The sequence below is a fragment of the Hemiscyllium ocellatum genome, chromosome 6, assembly GCF_020745735.1.
Source record: "Hemiscyllium ocellatum isolate sHemOce1 chromosome 6, sHemOce1.pat.X.cur, whole genome shotgun sequence".
In the NCBI taxonomy this organism is placed as follows: Eukaryota; Metazoa; Chordata; class Chondrichthyes; order Orectolobiformes; family Hemiscylliidae; genus Hemiscyllium; species Hemiscyllium ocellatum.
The window spans coordinates 99081719-99094720 of NC_083406.1; the positions used below are offsets into that span (position 1 = coordinate 99081719).

Genomic DNA, 13002 nt, shown 5'->3' on the forward strand with positions numbered 1-13002 from the left:
ATAAGAAAAATTACAACCTTGGTGAGTACATTGTTAACTGAGACATCATTCAGGATTTCTTCACACCATAACCCTCCTTTTTCCTTTCTTCTTCTAAAGTACCTATGATCTGACAGAGGTTGACATTGCGCTCACAGTTGGAATAGACTACATGGCTAATTGGAATAGCTCAAATTAGCATTCTGGAACATAGGTGGTTTCCACCTTCGAGCTGACTGGTGTTTCCAGTGTTACAACATTCCTGCTGCTCTGATGGTTTAACTGGAATAAAGACATAACAGAGGACTGGCGTAGGATGAATGAAAAATGTTTGCTCTCCCTACAACTATAAGCAAATTAGATATTAAAATAGTAGAATCTGCTTCCGTTCAGAAGGATGCCAGCATGATAAGGGGAAGTACTGAAGGCAACTTTGACCTTATTCTCTAGCATCTTGGTCCCCACAAAGTGAGAGAAAGCTTGCACTCTCATCCTGCTTTGGGCAAGTGATGTAGGTCTAGCTGACAGCGAACTGGTCAATATCACTTGCAGCTTTCTGAAAGATGCCTAAGACATCAAGGCAACAATCTCAATGACTTTAAAAAAAAAGAATGTTAATAGAATGTGGACACTGTTGGTTTTTGCCCCCCCCCACCCACCCCCCCACCGATTACTCTCCAGAAAGTGGCAGTGGGCTGTCTTCTGCAATTGGCTGCAGTCCATTAGGTGTAGGGGTATCCATTAGGGATGGAGTTCCAGGATTTTGTAACAGTGACAGTAAATAGGATGTCATGTGATTTAGTTGGAATCTGTGGGTACTGGTGCTCTCATATCTACAGCTGCTGTTCTTCTATGTGATAGATGTGACATTTGGAAGATGTTGTTGAAGGAGTCTGAGTTCATTACTTTCGGGCTCATCGACAGTGTTGTCCAAACCAGGTTTAAGGCTCCAGCCATGGTTGCTTTAGGAAGCTTCTTATTGAAGTTGGGCTAATGAGTGCTCTCAGCAGATATGTTTCTAAGCATTCAGTCTTCTGCACACTGGTCTTTACCCTTTCCTCCCAGCTGCTCCTGTTCTGGTCTGGTTTCTTTGCTGCTTCTCCTGCTGTCAGTTACCAAAGATAGACCTAGCAGACTACCTTGACTGGTAGATAACATGTTTCACAAAAGTAGTCACTACCAAAAAACAACTGTTAGCAAAAGTAAGAATCAAATTACTACTGGAAGAGGAACTTGCAACCTTTCAATGCCAACATCCCTCCTCAAAACGTAACCAGCAGCAAATAAGAATGAACAAGTAACTACACGTGTTATGGGATGGATTCACCTCTTAGGTAGCATTCTTGCATGGTTCTTAATACCTAAGACCATCACAAAATTTTGGGCAGGTGCACTGCGGGCTGTCAGGTGTTAGGGTCGAACAATTTCAGAAAGGGGTCTTTGCATCAACATTGGACCCTCTGAAGTTTGATTGGTATTTCTAATTCCTTTGGTACATTTTCCGAATGCTCATAAGAAGCCTGATTCAATATAGCAAACGATGCACTTACAGCACAGAATTCAGGCTTGCCTCCTACTATATGTTAGGTCCACACATGTAACTTTTACACAGACTGTTAAATATCTAGGCAAGTTTGTTTTACCATTTTATTGGATGGTTCTAAAATCAGTTTATAAATTTTGAAGCTTTTGAATTGTACATCCACCCCAACATCATTCTGTTTCCCACATTGCTGCAGAAGACTGGCCATATAATTACAAACAGCCATTCATTCTCCAGATGTTTCACATGTCAAGTGAAAAAATGTTTGAGAGACAATTTATGCAATTTGGATCACTGGTTTTGCTTCGTTAAGGAATCATTATAAACTGACCCTTAGTGGAGGCATGAAAATCCATTAATAAGCTCTCTGCCCCTATATTTGCAAACCAACCAGCATAACATGATTTAACACTATTTGATAAAGGTGCAGGAGCAATAGAACCATATAGTTGATATCAGAATAACAGATATAATGTATTTTTACTTTTAGTACATGTTCTAATTGGTACCTACCCTGATGCCAAAAGATCACTGACTGGGTTCCAGGCACAAATGAATACTTCAGATTCATGACCTCTTAAGACTGTGGATTTGTTTGAAGGAATTTCAACATCTCCATCTATTTCCATGGCATCAGAATGATTATCTGCAAAGAATCATTTAATTTTTCAGTTAAGGGAGATTAGATTAATGTAAAATCACATTGCTTTGAAAAGACTCAGTCACAACAAAGTTTATAATTTTAGTCACAGGAAAAGGTATGCAGTCTTGCATTATTCAAGATGCAGTTTATAAAATTCAATTTTAATATTTTCCCTTACTAAGGCTCAAAGTGTCTATCTAGTGAGCAGGTGAAGCATAAGGGTCTAACCATTGAACGGGCTACATATGCTGAGCCACCTGAATACTGAAATAAAGGCACTAGAATTAGACTCAGAATCAAGATGTTAAGAAAAAGAAAGTTTGCTTTTGGTCACTCCTACCCCTATCATTCTGTAACTGCAACTGAAGTTTGAACTGCAGATGGTTTTGATGTCCCCTTGGTTGAATGACTTGCCAAGTGTCACTATCCAACTTCACATTAATAGCTAGGATAGTAGTTGACACCTGGTCTCGTGAAGCTGTACCTTAGAAACAAACCAACTCAGAGATATAAAGTGACTGTATAAGTACAATAAGGGAAAAACGGCAATTAGGCAGGGAATAGGGCCCGTTGAAGATCAACGAGGCAGTCTACGTATAGAGCCACAGGAGATAGGAGCAATACTAAATGAATATTTATCAGAATTTACTGTGCAGATAGACATGGAAGGTTTGGAACTTGGGAAAATAAATAGTGATGTCTTCAAAACAGTCCGCATCACAGAAGTGGTGCTAGAGGTCTTAAAATGTATAAAAGTAGATAGATTCCCAGGACCTAATTAAGTGTATCCCAGAGCATTGGGGAAGCTAGGGAAGAAATTGTAGGGCCCTTAGCAGAGGTGCTTGTATCATCTACAGTCACAGGTGAGATGGCAGCTGACTAGATGGTGGTTAATATTGGCCCTTTTTTTTAAAGAAAGGCTGCAAGGAAAAGCCAAGATTTACATGCAATTGGAGACACAAAGTCTGCTTCGGGATCGTCATCATGGCTTTGCGCATGGGAAATCACATCTCACAAACCTGGATCTTTTTTGAAGATGTAACCAAGTGGATAGGTAAGAGAAGAATGGTAGGTGTTGTCTACATTAGCTTTAGCAAGCCCTTTGACAATGTTGTACATGGTAGACTGATTAGTAAAGTTCGATCAAATGGCATCATTTGGACAGATACATGAATAGGAAAGATTTAGAGTGACATGGGCCAAATGCAGACAAATGGGACTAGATTAGTTTGGGACACTTGATCAGCATGGGTGAGTTGGATCAAAGAGTCTGTACGACTCTGACATTGCTTGGCAAGATACAGATCTTTTTCCAAATATATCTATGCATTAATAGGACAGAATTATGTGTAATAGAATCACAGTGGTTATGAGTATAGGAAGAGGCCATGTGACTCATTGCGGCAAAAGTAGATGCTGGAGACTAGAGTGATGCTGGACAAGCACAGCAGCTCAGGCAGCATCCTAGGAACAGGAGAATCAATGTTTCAGGCGAAAGCCCTTCATCAAAAATCAGGATTCCTGATGAAGGGTTTTGCCCGATACGTCTGTTTTCCTGCTCCTCGGATGCCACCTGAACTGCTAAGCTTTTCCAGCACCACTCTAATCTTAACATGTGACTCATTGCATCTGTCCAAACATGAGCAGCTCAATTAATCCTGTGACACTACCCCAGCTACCCTAACCTTAACTTTGCAAAGTTTCTGTCTTCAGGTGGCCATCCAAATTCCTTTTGAAAGCCATTATTGAATATGTTTTCACCACATAACCAGGTGCTGCATTAAATGTTTTTCCCTTTGTGAAATGTCTAGAATTTGGTATATTTCTGAACTGTGAATTTTAAAAGCAAGAAGAGTGTCAAATTGAGTTGGTTAAAGTGATGACGCTGTACATGATGAAGTATTTCACCCATCTTTAAATACAGTGGATACTTTGTGGGTTGTATAAATGTAAGATTATAGAATATCTACAGTGCAGAAAAAGCCTATTTAGCCCATAGAGTCTGCATTAGCCCTGCAAAGCACATTCCACCCAGACACACCACTCACCCTATCCCTGTAACCCTGCATTTACCATGTTAACCCACCCAGTCTGCGCTTCCTGGACACAATGGGGCAATTTAATATGGTTAATCCACCTAACCTGCACATCTTTGGACTCTGGGAGGAAACTAGAGCAGTTAGCAGACATAAACACAAGCAGATGCCAAACTGATTACTCATCTGGAAGGTACTGACTGCTGGCTGGGGAGAAAAGGAAGGTGACATATTGATGACACACCAAATTTTGTAAAATGATTCATACTTGCCCAGTTTTTGAGAAATACAGATAAGAAAATTTCCTAAATATCAACAGAATATATCACTACTTTGTAATTAGCAATTAGCACAAACAAATGCATAAGGATGTGTGTTTTTATCTATAACATAAATAGTACAAGTTTTACTTGTAAATTTGCAAGAAGTTTCAACATTCAGTTTTTAAGTTTGTTAAAATATAATCCCTAGCTATTACATAATAAAATATTGCATCGCAGTTTTAATACTGGATGTTCTGTTTTTAGGTGAAAAAGCAATATAATACAATGCTTACTTGTAATGGTGTGTGCCCCATTTTCCTCCCCATTAACAGTGGCTTCTCCATTCTTTGGTGTTGGCTGCTGTGGAGCTGAAGATGCAGCTGCTGCTTGCTGCTGTTGAGCTAGTTTATCTCTGAATGCTTGCTGTCGACTTTGTACAACATCAGGCATCACAGCATCGATTAGAGACAGTGACTCAATTGGCCTTCCATCAAACACCGTGCCATCCTAAGAAGGAAAGGGTGGGTACCAGCACATTTTAAAAATGAATCAATGAAACAGGATGTCAACAAAACCATACACACACACAAATCATTTGAAATCTCTTACACATTGTAGTACTAAAGAGCAAATCTCTTGCCTATGTTATTTTTGGATATGCAGCTGACACAAAATTGTGACTTGGTGGAACAGCATCCACAAGTGATACTTTTATTGAATAAAACAGCACATAAAATAATTACAATAGGGTTTTGCTGAAAATTTGATATTAATAAATGACATGAGTTTCAAACATAGCGCTGTCCAACATGACTGACATCATAGCTATATTATTATGTATGGGTTTGCTTAAATTTTGACTTTTTTTTTTACTTATGTAGCAGAATTTAAATGAGCATTTACTTCCTGGAAACCCAATCAAATATTTAGTTAATTCGTAGCAACGTGCAGGGATTTAAAAAATGAGCTTGGATTTATTTTAGCTTCTTGGCTTTATTTATGTGCTCTTACAGGATCCATCTTGAGTTCAGAAGATAGCAGAATAACACTTAAATGTGACTAGCCTTTAACATATTATGTGACTGCAATAATGTCCATCTTTTCAAGTAGAACAAAATAGCAATGACTGTTATTTTAAACAGCACTATACAGTATGTTGTTCTTTGACAGTTTCATCTTCCTCATCATCCATAGAAGATCTCTGTTCTATCTGTCTGAGCACTGAGAAATGCTATTGATATAAATGACAGCAACCAAGCTATTTAAATAACTGTCTCTAAACCTCCAAGGAAAGCTACAAACAATATAGAAACTCTGTAATACAATTCTTGAGTTGGCTCGATTGTAGCTCACTTATGCTTAATAGAAGCTACGTACATTCTTACGCAGGCAAAAAAAAATATGTCCAGATATTGTGTTTTTTCAAATTAAATGAAACCACTTGGAACAATGGGTTCCTTGTGCATTCTTTCCATGTCAATTTGTTCACCTGTCAGAGCCCTTTTCTCTTGTATAAATTGTTGCTCCCTTTGAAATTTGGCATTCTTGCATGCCTGTGTATTAAAGTAGAATAGTTCTAAAGGTTCTAATACTGGGTCAGTATTTATTGCCCTCGCCTGATATTTTGAAAAGGTGGTGGTGAACTGCCTTCTTGAAACACTATACTCACAGTGTCATTAGCAAGGATGTTGCAGGATTGTGACCTAGATATAATGAAGGTACACCATTAAATGACCAAATGTGGATTGTAAATATCTTGGAGAACTTGCAGTTGGTTTTGTTCAAAGGGCTGCCTTTGCCCTTCTAGTTGTGTGTGGTTCAGGGTTTAGGTGCTGTTGGAGGAGCCTTGGTGAATTTCTGCAATGCATGTTGTAGATGGCAGACACTGCTGTTCATGTGCATCTGTAGTGGTGGAGGGAGGGCATATTTGTGGCTGTGGTGCAAATGAAGCATCCTGTTTTGTCCTGAATGGTATCAAGCTTCTTGAATGTTGTTGGAGCTGTTTACATCCATGCAAATATTGAGTTTTTCATCACTTTCCTGACCTGTGCCTTATAGATGCTCGTCAAGTTTTGGGGCAGGTAAAAACAATGACTGCAGATGCTGGAAACCAGATTCTAGAATAGAGTGGTGCTGGAAAAGCACAGCAGTTCAGGCAGCATCCGAGGAATAATAAAATCGACGTTTTGGGCAAAAGCCCTTCCTGATGAAGGGCTTTTGCCCGAAACGTCGTTTTTACTGCAAGTTTTGGGGCTTCAAGGTGTGAGTTACTTGAGTTCATGACCCTTAGCCTCTGACCTGATTTTGTAGCTGCAGGACTTATGTAGTTAGCCTTGCCGAGTTTTCAGTCAATGGCAACCCTCTGGTTGTTGTTTATGAACTGTCATATCTTTTAATTACATTTCCCGATTGACCATGTTAGCTGATCCCTTAAACATATATCACTTGTTCGGATTGATGATCCTAGCTTTGAATTAAACACTTAGCTCTGGAAGGTAATAGAAGATTCAAACATTATGGTCACTTTCTTCCCTAGAGGTTCCATTACTAAACATTATTAATTAATTCTGTCTCACTGCACAATGTTAGATTTAAAATAGCCTGGTCCTTCGTTGATTTTTTGACACATGATCTAGAAAACTATTTTGAACGTTATTACAGGATCTCACCCTCCACACTACTACACCAAATGTGCTGATGTCTGTGTGAAAATTAAAGCACCCACAATGACTCTGTTATCCTTGTTATATCCATCTCAAATTTCATGATTTATATTCTAGACAAAGCTAACTACTTTTAGGTTAATAAATTATTCGCACTACTGTCATTTGCTTCTTGTTTTTCCTTCACTCCAATCAGACTGATTCTACAATTTGATTTTCTTTTCTCTCCATTGTCTTTATGCCATCTTTTAATATCAAGTCAACCCTACCTGTTTTTTAATTTTGCATTTTTTTTCCAGAAGTCCAAAGATGTGCAGGTCAGGTGAATTGGCCATGTTAAATTGCCCGTAGTGTTAGGTACATTAGTCAGGGATGAATTGGACGAATGGGCCTGGGTGGGTTGCTCTTCGGAGGGTCGGTGTGAACTTGTTGGGCCGAAGGGCCTGTTTCCACAATGTAGGGAATCTTACCAGAAGTAAAGCATCCTGAAATATTTAGTTTTCAACCTTGATCACTCCATGAATTCAGCAAAGATCCCTAAACAGCATCTTCCAAACCTATGATAATTTCATCCAGAAGAAGGGCAGCAGATACATGGGAACACAACTATCTGCAAGATGCCCTCCAAGTCACTTACTATCTTGACTTGGAAATATATTGCCGTTCCCTCACTGTTGCAGTGTCAAAATGCTGGCATTCCCTCTGTAAGGGCATATGTGGATATATGAAGATAGACTGCAGTGGATCAAGAAGGCAACTCACCACCATCTTCTCAAGGGCAACTAAGGACAAGCAATAAATGCTGGCTAGATTGTAATACCCACGAGTGAATAAATAAAAAAAAACACATCTTCCATAAGTATTAGAATGAAGAGATTAATTTTGCTACAAATGTTTTGCACATTCAAATGTGTTGCAATGTTCTTCCCTGATGTCACCCATGTCAACAAATGTCTCATTAACATTGCCAAGCTCTATGCCCTCCTGACCCAGTCTGCTTGTTTTTACCTAAATTGTGACTCTTACCTACAATTTCAAAATTTCTCTTATTGCTTTTGACTTGATCCTTTCTTGGAATTACAATCTCATCATCAGTTTAAATGTTTGAGTTCTGGATTACTTAAAAACAAAAATTGCCAGTGTGCCTGCAGTTTCCATAGATACACACTGAAGTAGTACAGCATGTAATGAGAGTACAATCATTACCATTTATTATATCTAAATTCTCAGAATTTTCACTCCCACGCCCTTCAAACCTACCAGCTTCTAGACGAACAGACTTCTAAACCTGGTTTGTAAAATTTCATTAAGTCCTAGACACCAGCTTTCAACATTGCCACTTTGTGGATAATTATTGCTGCAGTGGGTTAAATAATTAATTTAACCTCACTCTGATACTTGCTCTTTACTGTCAACTTTTCCTTACACCTCACCATCCTGTGTACCAACCAACAAAAATTAAAACTGCAAGGTTCCACTTTAGTTTTCATGAGGAGCCAATGTGCAATGCAAAATAATTTTCAGACCATAAACTATAATTATAAATAAATTAACCATGAGTTTTCTGTGATAATATTCTGTTGCTAAAATATGTTTAGAAGATATTGTGCCATAAAAATAAAAGCATGCATGAAAGTAGAAGTGATATAACAGACATTATGATAACATTTAAATTAGAACAGATTGGTCATTTATGCATATACTTGTAAGGAGCTCAACACACGTTTCAGGTAGGTACCACAAGTATTTGTTAGATTCAAGATTGTTATGGAAAAGGACAAGGATGGGCCTGAAATAAAAGAACTAAACTAGGTGAATGGCAATTTTAATAAGGTATGATTTGGCCAGACTGGACTGGGAGCAGACATTTTGAGATAACTATGTCAGAGCAGTGGGCACATTCAAGAAGGAAACAGGAAGCGTACAGAATCAACAAGTTCAAATACAGACAAAAGGCACGACCAACACACCTAGCAAACCCTGGATAGCAAGGGATATACATGATAAAGAGAAAAATGGAAGCTTATTACAGGTGTTGAGTGCTCAAAACAGGAGTACAAAATGTTCAATGGGAATAAAGGGGTACAAAAGAAAAATAGGATTTTCCTTTATTTTACCTCCTAGGTTATTTTACAGGTACACTAAGAGTAAGATGATTATTTGGGAAGGAGTAGGCCCATTGAGGACCACAATGGTGAATCGTGTGCAAAATCAGAGAACATAGGTAGGGTTTTAAACGAATGCTTTGTGTCAGTGTTCACTAACGAGGGGGACATTGTGTGTAGAAATCAGGGAGTACTGTGATATACTTAAAGAAATCAACATAGACTGAGAGTCGGTTCTGATTGGTCTATTAGGGCAGTAGAGTCAAAAACCCTTACAGCACTTAAGAAATATTTGGATGTATAGTTGTAATGCTAAGGCATAGGTCAAGTCCTGGAAAATGGGATTAGAATAGTTAAGTGGTTGTCTTTGACTGGCACAGACACAATGGATCAAAAGATTATTTTCTGTGCTGGAAGAGAGTTAAAATTGCTTCTGTGGAGTTCCATAATTGAAATGCCCCTACTGACATTCTGAAAATTCCTAAAGGTACCACCTACAAATGAAATTAGTTCTACTGGCAACGTTTGATAAATATCAGTGTTTACAGTCTTTTGCTTTCCCTTTAATGCACTAAAAGTGGCCTCAGTAAGGAAGCTGTTGCAGAAGACTTTGAAACAAGGTGACACATGTTTTTCAGGTACTAACTAGGTACATAAGTTTACAATACAACTAGTAAAAATTATGCATTACTTACAAGCTTGAAGTGTGCCACTGGATGACTGGCACAGGCAAAAAAAAAAGTCTGTTCTTAAATCTACAATTTCTACTTACCCTTTTGTATATACAATTACAGAGCTTGAAGCCTATTTGAGGGTCTGCGTTAAAACATTGCCTTGTTTTGAGTGCATCTGGTGTGATCTCACTGCATTCAGGAAAACCTAGTCTTCATGCAGCACACCCAGCAATCCTTGAAAGGGATGTACAAACGAATGATATAGGAGTAGAGGTAAACCAATCTGCCTCTCGAGCCTGCTTCAGGCCATTCTTAAAAAGGTATTTTTCACAAAATGTTTCAATGTGGTGATTGCTTCTAAAACCACAGCAATCACAGTTTGTGCATCTCTAAATGGCCATTTTGTTTGCCTTCCTTTCTGGTTGCCCCCAGCGAATGCATTTCCAGAAACATCCCTTGCCTCACCCACAATGATCATTTTCCCTTTCCTTTAAGCAGTTATCCAAGACTTGCCAATGAAATAACATCCAAAATTCCAAACCACCTGGAGGTAATGAAAGATTGGAGAATAACTGGGTGCAATGATGCTAAATTGAAACTCTTACACTCTCAACACCTCATTATATAAGATCTGGATGACAAGGTCCATCAGTGACCTTTTCAATGCATCACCAATTACGGCCCTTAAGTCATAGAGTTATACAGCACGGAAACAGAGCCATCGGTCCAACTCTTCTGCGCCCTACCAGATATCTCAATAGTCAGTTAGTGCCCATTTAAAGGCCTCAACTCACATTTTCTCAATCTCCTGCTTTTGATAGATGTGTAAAGTAGCTAGCTTCTCAACTTGGAAATCGGGGTGACCTGCCTTCAATTGTTTGAGTCTGGGGGGTAATTGGAGATATAGATAGGGACAAAGGTCTGGCCTTTTGAGAGGCAAACCCCTGCCCTTGCCTAAACTCCCTGACTCTGCTTTGCCTGTGACCCACCACTCTGCCACGAGTATAGAAAGTTCCTACCTTCTTGGAATTCTGTCCCAAGGAGTAGGCTTGGACCAATGGAGTTTAGGAATGAGAAGCTACTAATTAGTCTGTAATCTCTGGAGCTGAAAATATGTTGCTGGTCAAAGCACAGCAGGTCAGGCAGCATCCAAGGAACAGGAAATTCGACGTTTCGGGCCAGAGCCCTTCATCAGGAATGAGGAGAGGGTGCCAGGCAGGCTAAGATAAAAGGTAGGGAGGAGGGACTTGGGGGAGGGGCGATGGAGATGTGATAGGTGGAAGGAGGTCAAGGTGAGGGTGATAGGCCGGAGTGGGGTGGGGGCGGAGAGGTCAGGAAGAAGATTACAGGTTAGGAGGGCGGTGCTGAGTTCAAGGGAATCGACTGAGACAAGGTGGGGGGGGGGGAGGGGAAATGAGGAAACTGGAGAAATCTGAGTTCATCTCTGGAGACCTGGATCACTAGTGTTAAGGTTTGTGATTTGTCGGAAGTTTTATCCACTTGCCAGCTCTTAATGAATTGATTAGCAAGTGATCGAATGGATTTGGCTGTGTGCATGGCAGGTTAGTTACTGCCAAATATGCTTGCACTAATGGTGACAGAAAACGGGAAACTTCCACCCAAGGATTCTGAAGCATCTATGGCTGCATCTATCAAACAGATTCCAGGTTGCTGACTCGTGACCACCTTTAAATCTGACAGATTTGTAATTTTTCTTTAATTACTAGGTTGTTGCCAAGACTTATTTCGAGTCTGCACTGAGTACAGTGAAAATTATGCACCTAATTTCATAGTTATTGGTCAACTGCTAATATAGCACTTAGAGTCAAAGAGTCACAATGATACACGGCACAGAAGCAGATCCTTCAGTCCAACTCAGTCAGACAGACATCCCACATAAATCTAGTCCCATTTAGTAGCATTCGGCCCATATTTCTCTAAGTTCTTCCTGTTCATATACCCATCCAGGTGCCTTTCAAATGTTGTAATTGTGCCAACCTCCACCACTTTCTCTGGCAGCTTATTCCATACACGCAACATCCTCTGCATGAAAAGGTTACCCCTTAGGTCCCTTTTAAATCTTTCCTCTCTCAGCTTAAACCTATGCCTTCTAGTTTAGGAGAACCCACCCTGGGGAAAATACCTTGTCTATTTTCCTATCCATGCCCCTCATGATTTTATAAACCTCTATCAGGTCACTCCTCAGCATCTAATGCTGCAGGGGAAAAAGCCCCAGCGTATTCAGCCTCTCCCTTTAGCTCAAACCCTGGCAACATCCTTGTAAATCTTTTCTGAATCCTTTCAGGTTTCACAATATCTTTCCTATAGCAGGGAGACAAAAACTGCACGCAGTATTCCAAAAGTGCCCCAACTAATGTCCTGTACAGCCACAACACGCCTTTCAACTCCTATACTCTATACACTGACCAATAAAGGAAAGCATACTAAACGCCTTCTTCACCATCCTATCTACCTGCTTTAACCTCTGAGATATGAGACCCCACTACGGAAGGATTGGCATTCAAGTGTTTATAACATGAACAGACTGACATTGGGATATTTCCAACAGAAAAATGCCAATCCCAGAATTCAACAGCACTAAAGGCAAGATGTAGGAATGTTTATTTGATATGCAATTGAAATCACTCATCACTGCTTACACTGTATTCCTGAAGAACATCTGCTGTAACTTTACATCTACTGTAACTTTACATCTATGTTGCAGATAGGAATTGCACGAAATACCGAACACAAGTGCAAAGAAATGTGAAAATATACATAAAGATACTGTATGCCATGACAGATTCAGTGAGTGTTTCAGCATTGTGAGAGTCAGCTGCTTAGCGGTACTTGCAGAGACCTGTTATTGAGAGTGGGTAGGGTTAAGAAGAATATATTTATGCATTATAATGTAATTAATTCATACATGGTGAATTTGTGTATATCAGCATTCACTAAAAAAAGATATACCTGCCTTACTTGCAGATTGAGAATTATCGAAAAGTAGTAGCCAAGCAGCAAAAATGCAATAAATACATTTGTGTACTTACTGGTTCTATAAAAATTGGCAGAGCCTCAGAAGCTCAGATTAGAAAC

General features: G+C 39.5%; 1 protein-coding gene across 10 annotated transcripts in view; it reads right to left on the reverse strand.

Moving 5' to 3' along the window:
- The window catches only part of LOC132816506 (F-box-like/WD repeat-containing protein TBL1X), a 424554-nt gene that overhangs the window by 41106 nt on the left and 370446 nt on the right, over nucleotides 1–13002 (reverse strand). For all 10 annotated transcript variants that reach the window (XM_060826181.1, XM_060826180.1, XM_060826186.1 and 7 more), the window contains 2 exons: nucleotides 4758–4971; nucleotides 2036–2168 (listed from right to left, as the gene is read on the reverse strand). In XM_060826181.1, the coding sequence (XP_060682164.1) occupies nucleotides 2036–2168; nucleotides 4758–4971 (347 nt within the window). The remainder of the gene's footprint in view (nucleotides 1–2035; nucleotides 2169–4757; nucleotides 4972–13002) is intronic.